Source organism: Aspergillus sydowii (assembly GCF_001890705.1).
Source record: "Aspergillus sydowii CBS 593.65 unplaced genomic scaffold ASPSYscaffold_26, whole genome shotgun sequence".
Lineage (NCBI taxonomy): Eukaryota > Fungi > Ascomycota > Eurotiomycetes > Eurotiales > Aspergillaceae > Aspergillus > Aspergillus sydowii.
The window spans coordinates 50,300-62,333 of NW_024467884.1; the positions used below are offsets into that span (position 1 = coordinate 50,300).

The following is a 12,034-nucleotide window of genomic DNA, read 5'->3' on the forward strand; positions in this document are numbered from 1 at the left end:
AGAACGGCTTTGTCAGTTGGAGAAGATAGTCGATCTGCCGCCACTCGACATCACTGATTTTGAACTGTGTGTAGTCATGATCACTGCAATATCTGTCAAAACAAATCCGCAGTTTCCGCGCCCGTCGAAGCATTAAAAACGTAGAATTCCAGCGTGTCTGAACATCCTGGATCGGGAAAAGCCGCTCATGGACAGGCTGAAGGGAGGTAAATGCATCCCGTCGTTGAGGACTAGCATTCACGAACACTGCGAGCGACCGGATCTAGGCAGAAAGATTCAACGCGTCTCATTAATCAGTAATAGAGGGTCAAACCTTCGCAAGTGTATGGGCAACATCACCACACTCCACTGAGTCCCGCAGAAAACTAACTTGAGAGTCTGACCATGATATTCCCACTTCCTCATTTCTAGGTGCTGCCCTGATATGTCCCAAAAGCTGCTTGAGACAAAGCTGGATTACATGGGCCATGCAAGGAACACGAACGATAGAGCCTCGAGAGCTAATGGCGCCAGTAGAAAGCAACACATCCTGCAGCCCTCGAATCAAAGTATCATTGTTTGTTGCGTTATCTTTGGTCACGGTAAATATTCGATTCAAAAGGTTTCGTTCCTTTAATAGCTGAAGTAACACGTCACTCAGATTAGTCCCTGAGTGAGGGCCATGCAGAGGTTCAAAGCCGAGAAGAAGCTCGCGGTAGTTCCACCCGCTATCAATAAAATATGCTGTTATCGCCATGAATGCCTGTTGGAACGGGCTGGTCCAGCAGTCCAAGGCAAGTGATACCTTGGCATCCTCTGGCAAGTCCTTCAATTGAGACATATGTTGTTCAATCACAGCATCACGCAATCGTCGACGGAGTGTTTTTGCAGATGGGAGCTCCAAGCGGGGGATCCAGAATGGACCAGATTTAGCAATTGCTGGAATGCAACATCTTCCACCACCTGGAAAGGCAGGCGCAGGCCAGTAATGGTTTTTAAGAGCTGCTCTTCCAGCTGTTCTTTCGTAGACGGAGACCCAGTTGTCACAGTTGCCACTGAAGCCATTTGGATTGAATCCTGGATAAGGGTTTGCTGGGTTGCCCTTTTCTTGCCTTTTTGGCAGCTGCTTGATTTCTGGTGCCTTCCCATGGCGCTAGTGCCGTTGGATTTGTGGTGTGGGTGGTCCAGCAAAGTCAAACAAGACTGACATACCACCTTAGGTCTACCTGTATGTATCTCTGCCACCTGGTGAAAGTGATTCCAGACCTCGGCTGAGCGTGTCCCGATCGACCATTTGATCCTCGACCTTCCACCTCCATTCAACTGCCGCCCATACTCAGTGTGCCGCCACCAGGAGAAGAAATCGTCTTCATCAGCCGCGTCATATAGAACCCAATTCCTTTTACGGCCAGGGCCAATAGGCTTCAAGATTGTCGGAGGATCTCCCAGAGGGAAATAGGGTCTAGTAAAAGGCTTTACCATAGGTTAGCTAGCATTCAATACTAATAGCATGACTATTATCAAAACATACTGACGAGCGGAAGTCTGACTCGAGAATTGGATCTGATGATGGCTCAATTGATTGCAGAGGGCTGAATGAATGAGGCATTAACCTTGATGAGCTTGAACTAGACGAAGCCATAGTGGCGATTGAGATAACCCAGAGGATGTGAATGGCGAAACATCATCAAAGTGGCTGATGGGTAGTTTATTACAGCTGCTGGTGTTCGTTTTTCTTTTGCTTTTGCGGTTTTAGACATGTCCATTTTTTGCGCGTCAGACCGCGTCGCCGCGCGAATGGGTACCCAAAACCCGTTCGGGCCCAAAAACCCATGAGAACCCATGAGAACCTGAATGCAATTATGAAGGGAAAGGGGGCATTAAAAGGGTGTATTTTTGGTATATATTTAGATGGGAGGTATAGGTGGCCGTTAGCATTATGTAAACACTTTTAATCATAAGTTAGCATTGACCTGAAGTTCGGTCGGTTTATAGAGTACAGAGGTAATACGCATGAAGTGAGTGGTTAAGCATATATATATTTCGACAAAGTTTGTTGCCGTTCTTGAGCAGGAAATATGTTACAATGTTAAATTAACGTAATCGTACACCGAGTCGCGCAGGACACCGAGCCGCGCATCCGACCATCAACAATTTCAACTTTGAATATTCAACCAACAAAATGCCCACGAACTCTGCAGATTCAGCGGTTCAACGCGAAGGAAGAATATTACTTGCACTTGAAGCTATTCAGAAAGGTCAATTTAAATGCAACCGAGCTGCTGCGCGTGCTTATAAAGTCAGCGAATCTACCTTGCGTGATCGAAGAAATGGCAAGTCCGCACGCGTCAATCTACCACCAAATAGCCAAAAACTCACTACTATTGAGGAATCTATTCTTCTTGATCGAATAGAATCTGCAGATCAACGTGGTCTACCATTTAAAATAGAAAGAGTACGTGAAATGGCACGAATACTTCTTTCAGCGCGTGTTGGATCTAGCGCTTCTATAAGCGAGAAATAGGTATACCGATTCATCAACCAACATGCTGATATAAAGTCAAAATACACGCGTAGATATAACTATCAACGTGCTAAATGTGAAGATCCAAAGGTAATTCAGGCCTGGTTTACCTTGGTTCAGAATACTTATGGTATTCTAGAACAGGATATCTATAATTTTGATGAGACTGGATTCTCTATAGGGATGACTTTAACCTATAAGGTAATACTCCTTTCTTAATATTCTATACAGAATTCTAACCTCTCTAGGTCGTTACCTCACAGGTAGAAAGCCGTGCAAGAGCTCTACAACCAGGTAATCGAGAATAAATTACTATAATCAAGACAATTCAAGCCATCGGGCGTTTCCTACCTCCACTGGTTATTATAGCAGGCAAGCAACATCAAGGCGCTTGGTATACAGATATACCAGGTAACTGGACTATCGGAGTCAGTGATAATAGATAGACAAATGATAAACTAGCAGAATTATGGCTGAAGGAAGTTTTTGATCAACATACAAGGTCTTCTACAGTGGGCACGCACCGGCTTCTAATTTTAGATGGCCACGGAAGTCATGCAACTGCAGGGTTTGATCAATTCTGCATGCAGAATAAGATTATACCTCTTTACCTACCACCTCACTCTTCGCATCTGCTTCAACCACTTGATGTGGCCTGCTTTGGGCCACTAAAGAAGCTATATGGCCAGCAGATTGAAAACCTTATGCGAAACGGAATTAACCACGTGGATAAGACCGATTCCTTGCAGATTTACAAGCGAATACGACCTCAAGCCTTTTCCCTAGGTAATATAGGCAGTGCCTTCTCTGCAAGTGGTCTAGTACCATATAAACCAACCCGTGTGCTTGAAGGCTTGTCAATCTACTCTACACCAACACCCCCCGGTAGCTCTCATAGCAATTCATCTTCTAGTTGGACTGCAGAGACTCCGAAGACTGCAAAAGATCTTCAGAAGCAACATACTCTTATCCAGAAACTCTGGAGACAGCGTACACGCTCTCCACCAAGTCCTATTGCACGGGCAGTTAATCAGGTTGTTAAAGGTTGTCAGATTGCTATAGGGAATGCCTTGCTTCTAAAACAAGAAGTTCAGCAACTCCAGGCTGCAAATGTATATCAGAAGCAGAAGAGAGAGACTAAAAGGACTTATATAGGCTCAGGAGGTATTATAAATGCTGCAGAAGCTCAACAGTGTACTCAGCAAGCCCTGGAAGCAATTGCATCGATTGAACAGGAGGGTGGTGAGCCACCACGAAAGCGAGCAGCACCACGCTGCAGTGATTGCAACCAACTAGGTCATAAAAGAACTGGATGCCCAAATGGATTTTAAAGCTAGATATCAACTTCATGTATATAGCAGAAAGCGTGTGGTTAATTATATTTAGATTACTGTTGAAGGTGGTGGGCGAGTGCGCGGCTCGGTGTCCTGCGCGACTCGGTGTACGATTACGTTACCGAAAATTAATCAATGACTATCCGATTTATGCAATGATTATGCTTACTTTGGGTATTTTGGGTAACCCACGGGTACCCGCCAAGAACCCACGGGCGGGTTTGAGACCGTTGATTGATAAGTGATGCTTCGGTGTTCATATTATTGATAGGAATTGATTGTGTGTTGTGTAAGATACAAGTAGACTGGTGAACAGGTATAGGTATAGGCATGCACGTGATCCCAGCCCCACGACCATCCCAGTAACCGGGATATTTCAACAGAGACACCCAAAACCCGTCTTGGGTAACCCATGGGCGGGCCGAAAAAGTGAGAACCCAACCCAACCCGCGTTTTGGCGAGGTCTATTCTTGCCTATCCCCTGCCAAGACCGCTCTGCCACCTCGACATGGCCACTGTCCAGCAGGGCTCAATGGTCGCGCTTCTGCTTACGCTGAACATCCTGCCACTGACCTTGCGGACTCGATCCTGGGCGACCGCGCACCGACGCGCCGCCAACCTCGCGGTTATTAATTTCGTTCCGTTGTGGACAGGGTGAACCTTTGGATTTCTGGCACATCTCCTAGGCATTGATTGGTAGGCGGTAGTGCGGATGCATCGATGGGTCGGCCGGATGGTCATCATCCACTCCGTCCTCCACGGAGCCATTGCTATCCTCGGTGACGGCCAACCGGTGCAAGCTATACGGCAGCATTACGTTCCATTTCTGGTGAGATATCAGCACATATCCCTAGAGGGCTCCGTGTGCAGTGGTCCCAAATATCGATCGACCGCTAACCAGAAACAGGCAGCATGTTCCATGATCTTGATCGTTCCCGTGACGCTGCATGCGGTGGTTCGCCGTTACCCACAGCTGGCAATGAAGTGTCACTATCTCTTGGGAGCAACCGGGCTGGCTTCGATATCCTACCATGTCTGGATGCGCCGGTCAAAGTGCCTTTGATGCTTGGTAGCTGCAGCGGCTCTGTGGATTTTTCTGAGTCTGGTTTCCTTGGCTGATCCCCTAAGAAGACGCTGGGGGCACTNCTGGCCTTCTGTTGTCATATCCCGGCACCATGAGCTTCTCGGTATGGACGTCACCGTTCCCTCTGGATGGAAAGTGGAGCCCGGCCAATATGTATACCTCTGGCTGCCACGGGCNGGCCTACGAATTGCTAGCCAACTGCCGCTTTTTTATGTCTCGTCTTGGGAAGATACGCCGGGGGTCAACGACACAGGGGCACCGACCTCTGAACCAATACACCTGCCCGGTCAGCGCGCACAGATCCATGCGTCTGAGCAATCTGCCAGTCAAGAAGACACATTGAAGGAGGCAGAGACATTGATACCAGAAGATGCAACGCAGCGCTCTGCCGAACAAGGGGCAGAATAGAGACAGGTGGGGACAGCGGCAGAACGGGATGCAGCCGTACATACTACCGGTCAAGGGACAGTATCGAGAAGAAGGACCTCGTGGAATACTGCGATGGGCCACCGAACACTACGTGTGCTGGCCTGTCTGCAGTCTTCAGCACTGGCGGCTGTGCTATATAATGCCGAGCATCTCCACAGCGTTTAACACTGCGCGCTCCTGCTGGGACCGTACGGGAGACCGCCCGGTCTGGCCCGCTTCGGCATCGTGCTACTGATCGTGGAGGACATCGGGATTGAGCGAGTGTTTCGTCAATATGTATTTCAAACCATGTACCTACAGCTGCTGTAGCTGCTCAATCTGTCTAGTACTAGCTCTGCTTCTGACCCGCAAACAGTAGAAATACAAGCTAAAAACAATGGAACATTTATATTCGTACTCCAAGTGAATCTCTTCCAGACTAGAGTGACCGAGTTCGATAACACCGCACGGCGAGATGGGGATGTTCGCGCGGAACACCCCGCTGTGAGTATGCTTGCATCCGATAATTTATTCGGTTCAATAGACAGTTGACTGAACCAAATGAGATCATATCGCAAGACCCATAGACCGGAACAAGCCCGTGGATGACTGGCTCTGGCGGCGTCTCCACTTGCAGGGCTGTGTTCGCCCTAGCAGCCTGGGCACTATACAGCGTGGCGAATAAGCCAATCGGCCAACGTCTGTCCAGCTCTTCGAGATTGGAAGGGTTTCTAAGCAGAAAAGTGGGCATCCAGGCGCCCGATGAATCTGCGTGGATTCAAAAGGGGTCCAGGTCTCTTCCCTTTGCAGATACGCATCTGGCGATCGTTATAATGGGACCATCGAAGTTGGGCATAGGGCTTGCAGTGGCTTTGTCAAGTGTATCTCTTGGTACGATATTTCTATGATTACCATCTCGTGCTAACGCGTATGTCAGGCGTATTAGCCCGAGAGTGCATCATCGAGGAGACCCTCACTGTGTCCAGGCCCGAAGATCTGGATAGATTTCGCAATGGTGGCACGACGATTACCGGCAATATCGCCATCCACAGTGACTACTCAGGCGACTTCGCTCTCGAGGGTGTAACTGATTTCGTCGGCAATATTTCAACGTCCGAGGATGCGCCTCCAGGGAATATAGGTGTATTGGATCTCCCTGATCTCGTCAACGCTGGCGTAATTACCGTGCACCGAGTTGAAACCGTGAATCTAGGCAACCTCGAACATGCCGACAAGCTCCTCCTAGGCCCGTCCTCCCCTGATGGAGAGATAGAGCTTGGGGCCCTAAAAGAGGCCGATAATGTCGGGTTCAATGGTGGTTGGAAGAGCATCGTCCTCACCTCATTGGAGACGGTCACCGGAGAACTAGGATTCTACTTTGCTCGAGCGGATGGTGTTTTCTCTGATCGCGACGAGATTCCATCGCTAGTGGTTGACCTTCCGGCACTGAAGACGACATCCCAGTTCACGGTTGAAGGAAAAGTGGCCAGGTTGGCTATCTCTATCTAGTCTTCCATACACTTCACTAATTATCTGTTTTCAAGCATCTTGGTGCCTGACCTCGAAACAGCGGGTGAAACTGACACTCCTGAGCAAAATTTCCCACAGGGCCTCCGACTGAACATCGAGACTCGAATTGAGGTTGAATTCCCGAAACTGCATAGCATAGGCGCCTTGACACAGGTATTCGGCAATATATCCCGGTACGTTAGCCATATTTCTAATTTTGGGCGAGGGATTGTCTTAACTTTCCTTCTCTTCTTTCCACAGCATAAGCCTTTCCTGCTCTGGAAAAAACTGCAACAGGTATCGAGTTCAACACCGATATGCCGCTCGAAATCTACTCGACTATAGAAACAGCCCTTTACGTGTGGCTTTGGGGGGAAATCAAAAGGTACACGTTTATTGCTATCCTAGGAACAAAAACTCTAAATTGACCTGTTATTCTTGTTGACTAGTGTGGAATTTCCCAAAATGGTTAATCTAGGCTATGTGGACATCGCGGATGCCATAAGGCCTTGCAATGAGACCCTTGTCATGCTGAGGGAGGCCATTCCCAGCCACGGTCCACCAGGGCATGAGAGCAGCTGGTACTGGAGATGCTTCCGCAAGGATCTTCCAGAAGATGACAATCAAGTCGATGCTAATACTGTCGCTCCCAATGAGCCGACCAGCACCAGTGCTGGCAGTGGCGACAGCTCAACGAAAACTGGTGATCAGGGACCCAGAAGTACCCCTGATCCAGAGACAAATGACGATTCAGAAGGTGTCCCTGGCAATCGGGGATTCTTCCTAATACCGTCTCAGGCAAGCGTACTGGCAGCACTACTTGTGGCTGTGGGAGCATGTTCCTTGATGTAGTTGATATATACAGTGTCCACTCTAAGAATGAACTAGACTATTCGACCATGAAAACACTAGGGGTATTAGCCGCCTTTCTATATTGCTTTCTATATGAGAAGGTCGACCCCACAACAACGCGCGTCCTTCTGCCCCACTAACGAGTCAAGTAATCATAGATTAGTCACGAGGAGCCCAGTTCCTAACCAACCATCTAACTAGTTTGTTAACTTCACTTCGCACCTAATTATCGACCCGCCCAATTAGGCATTGGTAGACACCTCTGCAGCTAACAGGAGGCAATTATCATGGGGCTTTTCTTCGATAAGACCTACGGCCATATTTCGAAGATTCAAAGGCTGAAGTGCATAGCGTCGATCTTGTATATTGTATCCCTCGCTGCGGGGAACCTCTTACCGAAAGACAATAGAAACTGGTATAGTTGCCTGAAGGTTATGTCGGTCGAGAGATTATCTAGAGACGCAAGTAGTGTGAACGAACTTGTTTTCGTGGGGCCAAAGAACAAACTGGGTGTTTGTGGTAGCGTGTAATGTTTACGATATAACTGCAGATATAGAACGACCTGCTTCACGGCATGAATCCGCTTCAGACTAATATCTTCTATTATCACTGAACCTAGCGCAGATTCAAAGTCTTGCAGCTCCAAAACGAGCCCGAGGAGCGAAATAACGATATGATGGGATTTGATACTGGAAGGAGAGATTAGCTCCAATGTCGAATAATCGTAGTGTTTCTTACTGCAGAAAAAGTATTTGCGGGGCAGGTTGGTCGTCTAAAGTCGCTGGATGCTGCAGGCTTTTACGGAAGGCTTCAACGCGATTGTATAACTGACTCGCCTCTACCCAGACCTGGTGGATGCTCATGCCACGAGCCTTCCCAAAGAAAAGGCCCTGGATGTCCACGAAAATCTTGGCCAAGTCTGCCAACCCAGCCAAAACATAATGGAGAAAAGCCGGTTTGCTGGGTAAGTCTATGTGGTTTGAGCGTGGACAGTATGGGACCCAAATGGTATCTTGTTCAGCACCATAAATCTCGTCGGGCGACAGTCCTGGAACGTCAATGTTCGCCACTCTGCCATGTTCCAAGCACATATCCCTATTGAACTAGTTACTTAACAAGCTAGATGGTTTTGCAGTATTGAAACCCATACGAGTTCAAGATGAAGACGGCCCAGGCAGTTTGTGCGCTAGTGCGCTTGACACGATCGGGCATTCGGTCCCACTCGCAATGCCGTGATGGTGGAAATTTGAAAATACCGATGTCTTGCCCGAGCTGCACAGCTTGTCGGAGGTAAAGCCAGCTAGCGTTATCCTTACCCTGAAGCTTCAAGCTGCAAGCGGTTAGCTAAATACATCTAACACATGTTCATATGGAATCCTTTCACAGATGACTCACTTGTGGCTCATCAAGGTCAAGGCCTGAATATTTGCCAATGAAGGCCGCCCCTCTTCGGCCCTCCACCGCCCTTCTGCTTCCATGAAGAAATTCTGGCCTCGAGTTACTGCATCACCAGGAACAGCATATGTCTCAGGGTAATCCGAATAAATCTTGCTATGGTCAGGATGGCTCAAATAAGGGTGTGTGTATAGTCAAGATTCCTTACACTAGCCACTGCTAGGATACTATTCACAAGGACAGGGGTGCAGAACTCTGAAGCCAAGTCTCGTGCACTCATGTCTCGTAGGAATATTTCCTGGTTGACAACTTGCATCAGAGGATGATCCCACGTGAAGTACAAAGACATCAAACTTGAGACAAGGTGATCATCATCCGTGGTAGTGGTCCAGGGTTTGCACGGGACTTGGAACAGGGGTTTGTCACAAAGCCTGCCGACTGATATCCTGGACTGCGGGTTGCACAGAGTATTGTATTCAGAGGCCGAATCGCTTGCGTCCGATGCTACCTCTATTGGTGGACCTTCGACGAGAAGCATCTTGCTAAGAACTCTAATGTTACTTGCCACATCCCCACCACCCCGAATGGTTTGCAATATAATTGAGACTTTTTCATCGTTCGCCGTGCGTAGACATTCTAGGAGGCTGGATAGTAGGCGCCGATAGTGTTCCAAATCGCCGGCAGTCTTTTGAACAGCGACTTTTCGCCTTAGATCGAGCTGCTCGTTGAAGACACAGTCATCCCCAGTAGAATGACATGCTCTGCATGGGGCTGGTTTCCCGGTACACTGGACTCAATCACAAGGCGATTAGATCTGGTGTATCGACTTAAGTTCTTAGGACGGTAATGCAATTATCAGGGACTGATGCCTGGGGTTCTTGGCCCAAGCGTAAGCGAGGTGACTTACTTTCCTCTTTGCTTTCTTACACGGGAGGCACGCAGTCGAGCTCTTTTTAATTTTTGTCAAAGGCCGATTTTCCCGCACTGGGCCAGGCCCTGGAGTGATTGCTGGGAGTTGGCTATCCTTGTTGGCAGAAGCCATCACGGCCAGCGGGAACCAAGACCACGCGATGGCAAAAGGACTGAGATATCGCAAATTACGGTTTCCGGTAGCAGTTATATCACGAGGAGACGGTGTGCAGATTTTCGAGGTGTTCAGCTGATAGGGTTTGGATCAAAAATTTTGAATCTTTTTCTGCTGTTTTGAGCTCCTTACCACTCTCACCAGGTTGCGGGATGAGATCAGGTGAAAAAGTAGCGTCTCGTGAGAGATTGTCAGTGTCGGACTGGGTTTCCAGGGGAAACAATAGGGGGTTTCAGGGGCAAAGGCGCTTTGGAGAAGACAGCAGAGTGCACGAAGTAGAATGCTTCGCGAAATTTGTACCGTATTACAAAAGGGCGGTAGCCATGGTTATTATATCGACACCAGGGGGGGGGGAGGGGAAGGCGCCTAACCAGACAAAGAACCCACCGCCGATCCAAAGAGGATGCACTAAGACCCGTGGATTATAATTCCGAACCAAAGAATAAGCATGGACGGAAACAATAACGAGCGATGGGTGAAGATGCATACCCCCCGCTCACACATCTACTTCAGCTGGATTCGAGACGCTGAATGAAGTTCCTATTTAAGGTAGTAGTGTATCTGATCTTGCTTCGCAAATATAGTCCTTGTAGCTATCACAAGTCACACCTCCCCTGATAAGCATGAGGCGACGCGAGAAATACAGATGTGGAGCACTAATAATTAGTGGAACCGATAACCAAGAAATTTTGAAGCAGAGCATGTGATTTATTATTACCCATAGCTCAAGCGTCACTATGACTTAATATGGAAGCAAGCGGTGTGTATATGTCTCGGAAAAAACCTCCGTGATACTGATGCTGGTTAAGTATCCGTCAGCATCAGCTACTTGTCTCGCGTCGCACCTTGGAAATGGTAAGAAGTAACCCATATAGCTAATCTGCCATAATCGCCTTGGGCCAAGCGAAAGAGCCCAGTTGCTTGAAAATCGTACTATCCTCGAGATAATGAGTAAAGGTTATAGTTGGCGCACAGCGAATTTTCTTGGGCTTATCTGACAATCTTTACGTGTTCTCCGGACCGTTCCTTGTCTGACGGATGAACGAATTCTCGCTCGTTGTCTTATGACGTCATATCAGTCCATCGAGATCTTGATCGTCGGCGCCAGCGTCTGATTGACTGGAACGGTGTTGCGAACCCAACCACCGAACTCGCCATCTGAAAGTAAAACCGACGTTCTTGCCACTTACAAGGATCCCGGTAAAGAATGCTGCTCTTGTGTGCTCTCTTCGGCGAGCGTCGTCACTCCAATAACACCTCCGGCATCAGCGACTTTGTCTGAGTGCTCCAAAAGCACGTCAATGAATAGGAACAACCCTACTGGGCCTCTTCCAGCAATAGCTACAAGAGAAGAAAGTACAATGCCTTCATCCTCAGTCATGTATCTCTCTGTTTCCTTCCCACCACTGTCGTAGATCCTAAAAGGACACTACAACGAGAAATATTTAGCGCCAACGCTTGGAGATTTGTTGTCGAAGGCACGGCAGAAGCGGCTCAGCAATGAGCTCTGCATTATCGGATTGAGTTAAGCTGCGTAAAGGGGGTCGATGCTGAAGGTAGAAAAATTGCAAATCACAAGTTTCAATAAATTTGCAAAGCTCATGATACGCAGTGCGCTGAAGAAAGGAAGAGAGGCCATAACTTCATCGGACGGTTGGCCCCTGAATTACACATGCGTTACACTCTCGTACACCTTGGCAGCCGAGTTAAGAAGCAGCAATCACGTTCTTTATCAGTTAGTTTAGTGTTGCTAGAAGGAGTCCTGGATAAAACAGTTGGGGGGATATTTAGCGGAGAATTTACCAACTATTCTCCCACAAAGACCCAGACCTGATTGGTCGGCGGAGGAAATACATATTCGACCA

The 12,034-nt window shown here is 48.1% G+C and overlaps 6 protein-coding genes across 6 annotated transcripts; 3 read left to right on the forward strand and 3 right to left on the reverse strand.

Annotated features, from left to right (window-relative positions):
• Positions 1–3,547: 3,547 nt before the first annotated feature.
• On the reverse strand, positions 3,548–4,037 carry ASPSYDRAFT_52637 (uncharacterized protein). Its single transcript, XM_040848528.1, has one exon. It carries the CDS (start codon positions 3,851–3,853, stop codon positions 3,671–3,673), a length of 183 nt encoding a protein of 60 aa, XP_040695812.1. The 5' UTR covers positions 3,854–4,037; the 3' UTR covers positions 3,548–3,670.
• A 187-nt stretch (positions 4,038–4,224) lies between these two features.
• On the forward strand, positions 4,225–4,894 carry ASPSYDRAFT_1170965 (uncharacterized protein; the record flags this gene model as incomplete). The annotated part of the gene is made up of 2 exons (XM_040840251.1): positions 4,225–4,666; positions 4,745–4,894. Coding segments are annotated over exons 1-2 (267 nt in total), but the record flags the coding sequence as incomplete, so codon positions are not given.
• Positions 4,895–6,092: 1,198 nt separating this feature from the next.
• ASPSYDRAFT_52639 (uncharacterized protein) lies at positions 6,093–6,934 on the forward strand. The gene is made up of 2 exons (XM_040848529.1): positions 6,093–6,220; positions 6,267–6,934. Exons 1-2 carry the CDS (start codon positions 6,163–6,165, stop codon positions 6,836–6,838), a joined length of 630 nt encoding a protein of 209 aa, XP_040695814.1. The 5' UTR covers positions 6,093–6,162; the 3' UTR covers positions 6,839–6,934.
• Positions 6,739–8,046, forward strand: ASPSYDRAFT_52641 (uncharacterized protein). Its single transcript, XM_040848530.1, has 3 exons — positions 6,739–6,819; positions 6,874–7,223; positions 7,288–8,046. Exons 2-3 carry the CDS (start codon positions 7,156–7,158, stop codon positions 7,688–7,690), a joined length of 471 nt encoding a protein of 156 aa, XP_040695815.1. The 5' UTR covers positions 6,739–6,819; positions 6,874–7,155; the 3' UTR covers positions 7,691–8,046.
• Positions 8,022–10,127, reverse strand: ASPSYDRAFT_165355 (Zn(II)2Cys6 transcription factor; the record flags this gene model as incomplete). The annotated part of the gene is made up of 6 exons (XM_040843350.1): positions 8,022–8,379; positions 8,429–8,785; positions 8,841–9,020; positions 9,086–9,237; positions 9,294–9,872; positions 9,993–10,127. The coding sequence occupies 6 exons, from the start codon at positions 10,125–10,127 to the stop codon at positions 8,022–8,024; spliced, it is 1,761 nt and encodes a 586-aa protein (XP_040695816.1).
• Positions 10,128–10,994: 867 nt separating this feature from the next.
• ASPSYDRAFT_52643 (uncharacterized protein) lies at positions 10,995–12,034 on the reverse strand. Its single transcript, XM_040848531.1, has one exon. It carries the CDS (start codon positions 11,548–11,550, stop codon positions 11,356–11,358), a length of 195 nt encoding a protein of 64 aa, XP_040695817.1. The 5' UTR covers positions 11,551–12,034; the 3' UTR covers positions 10,995–11,355.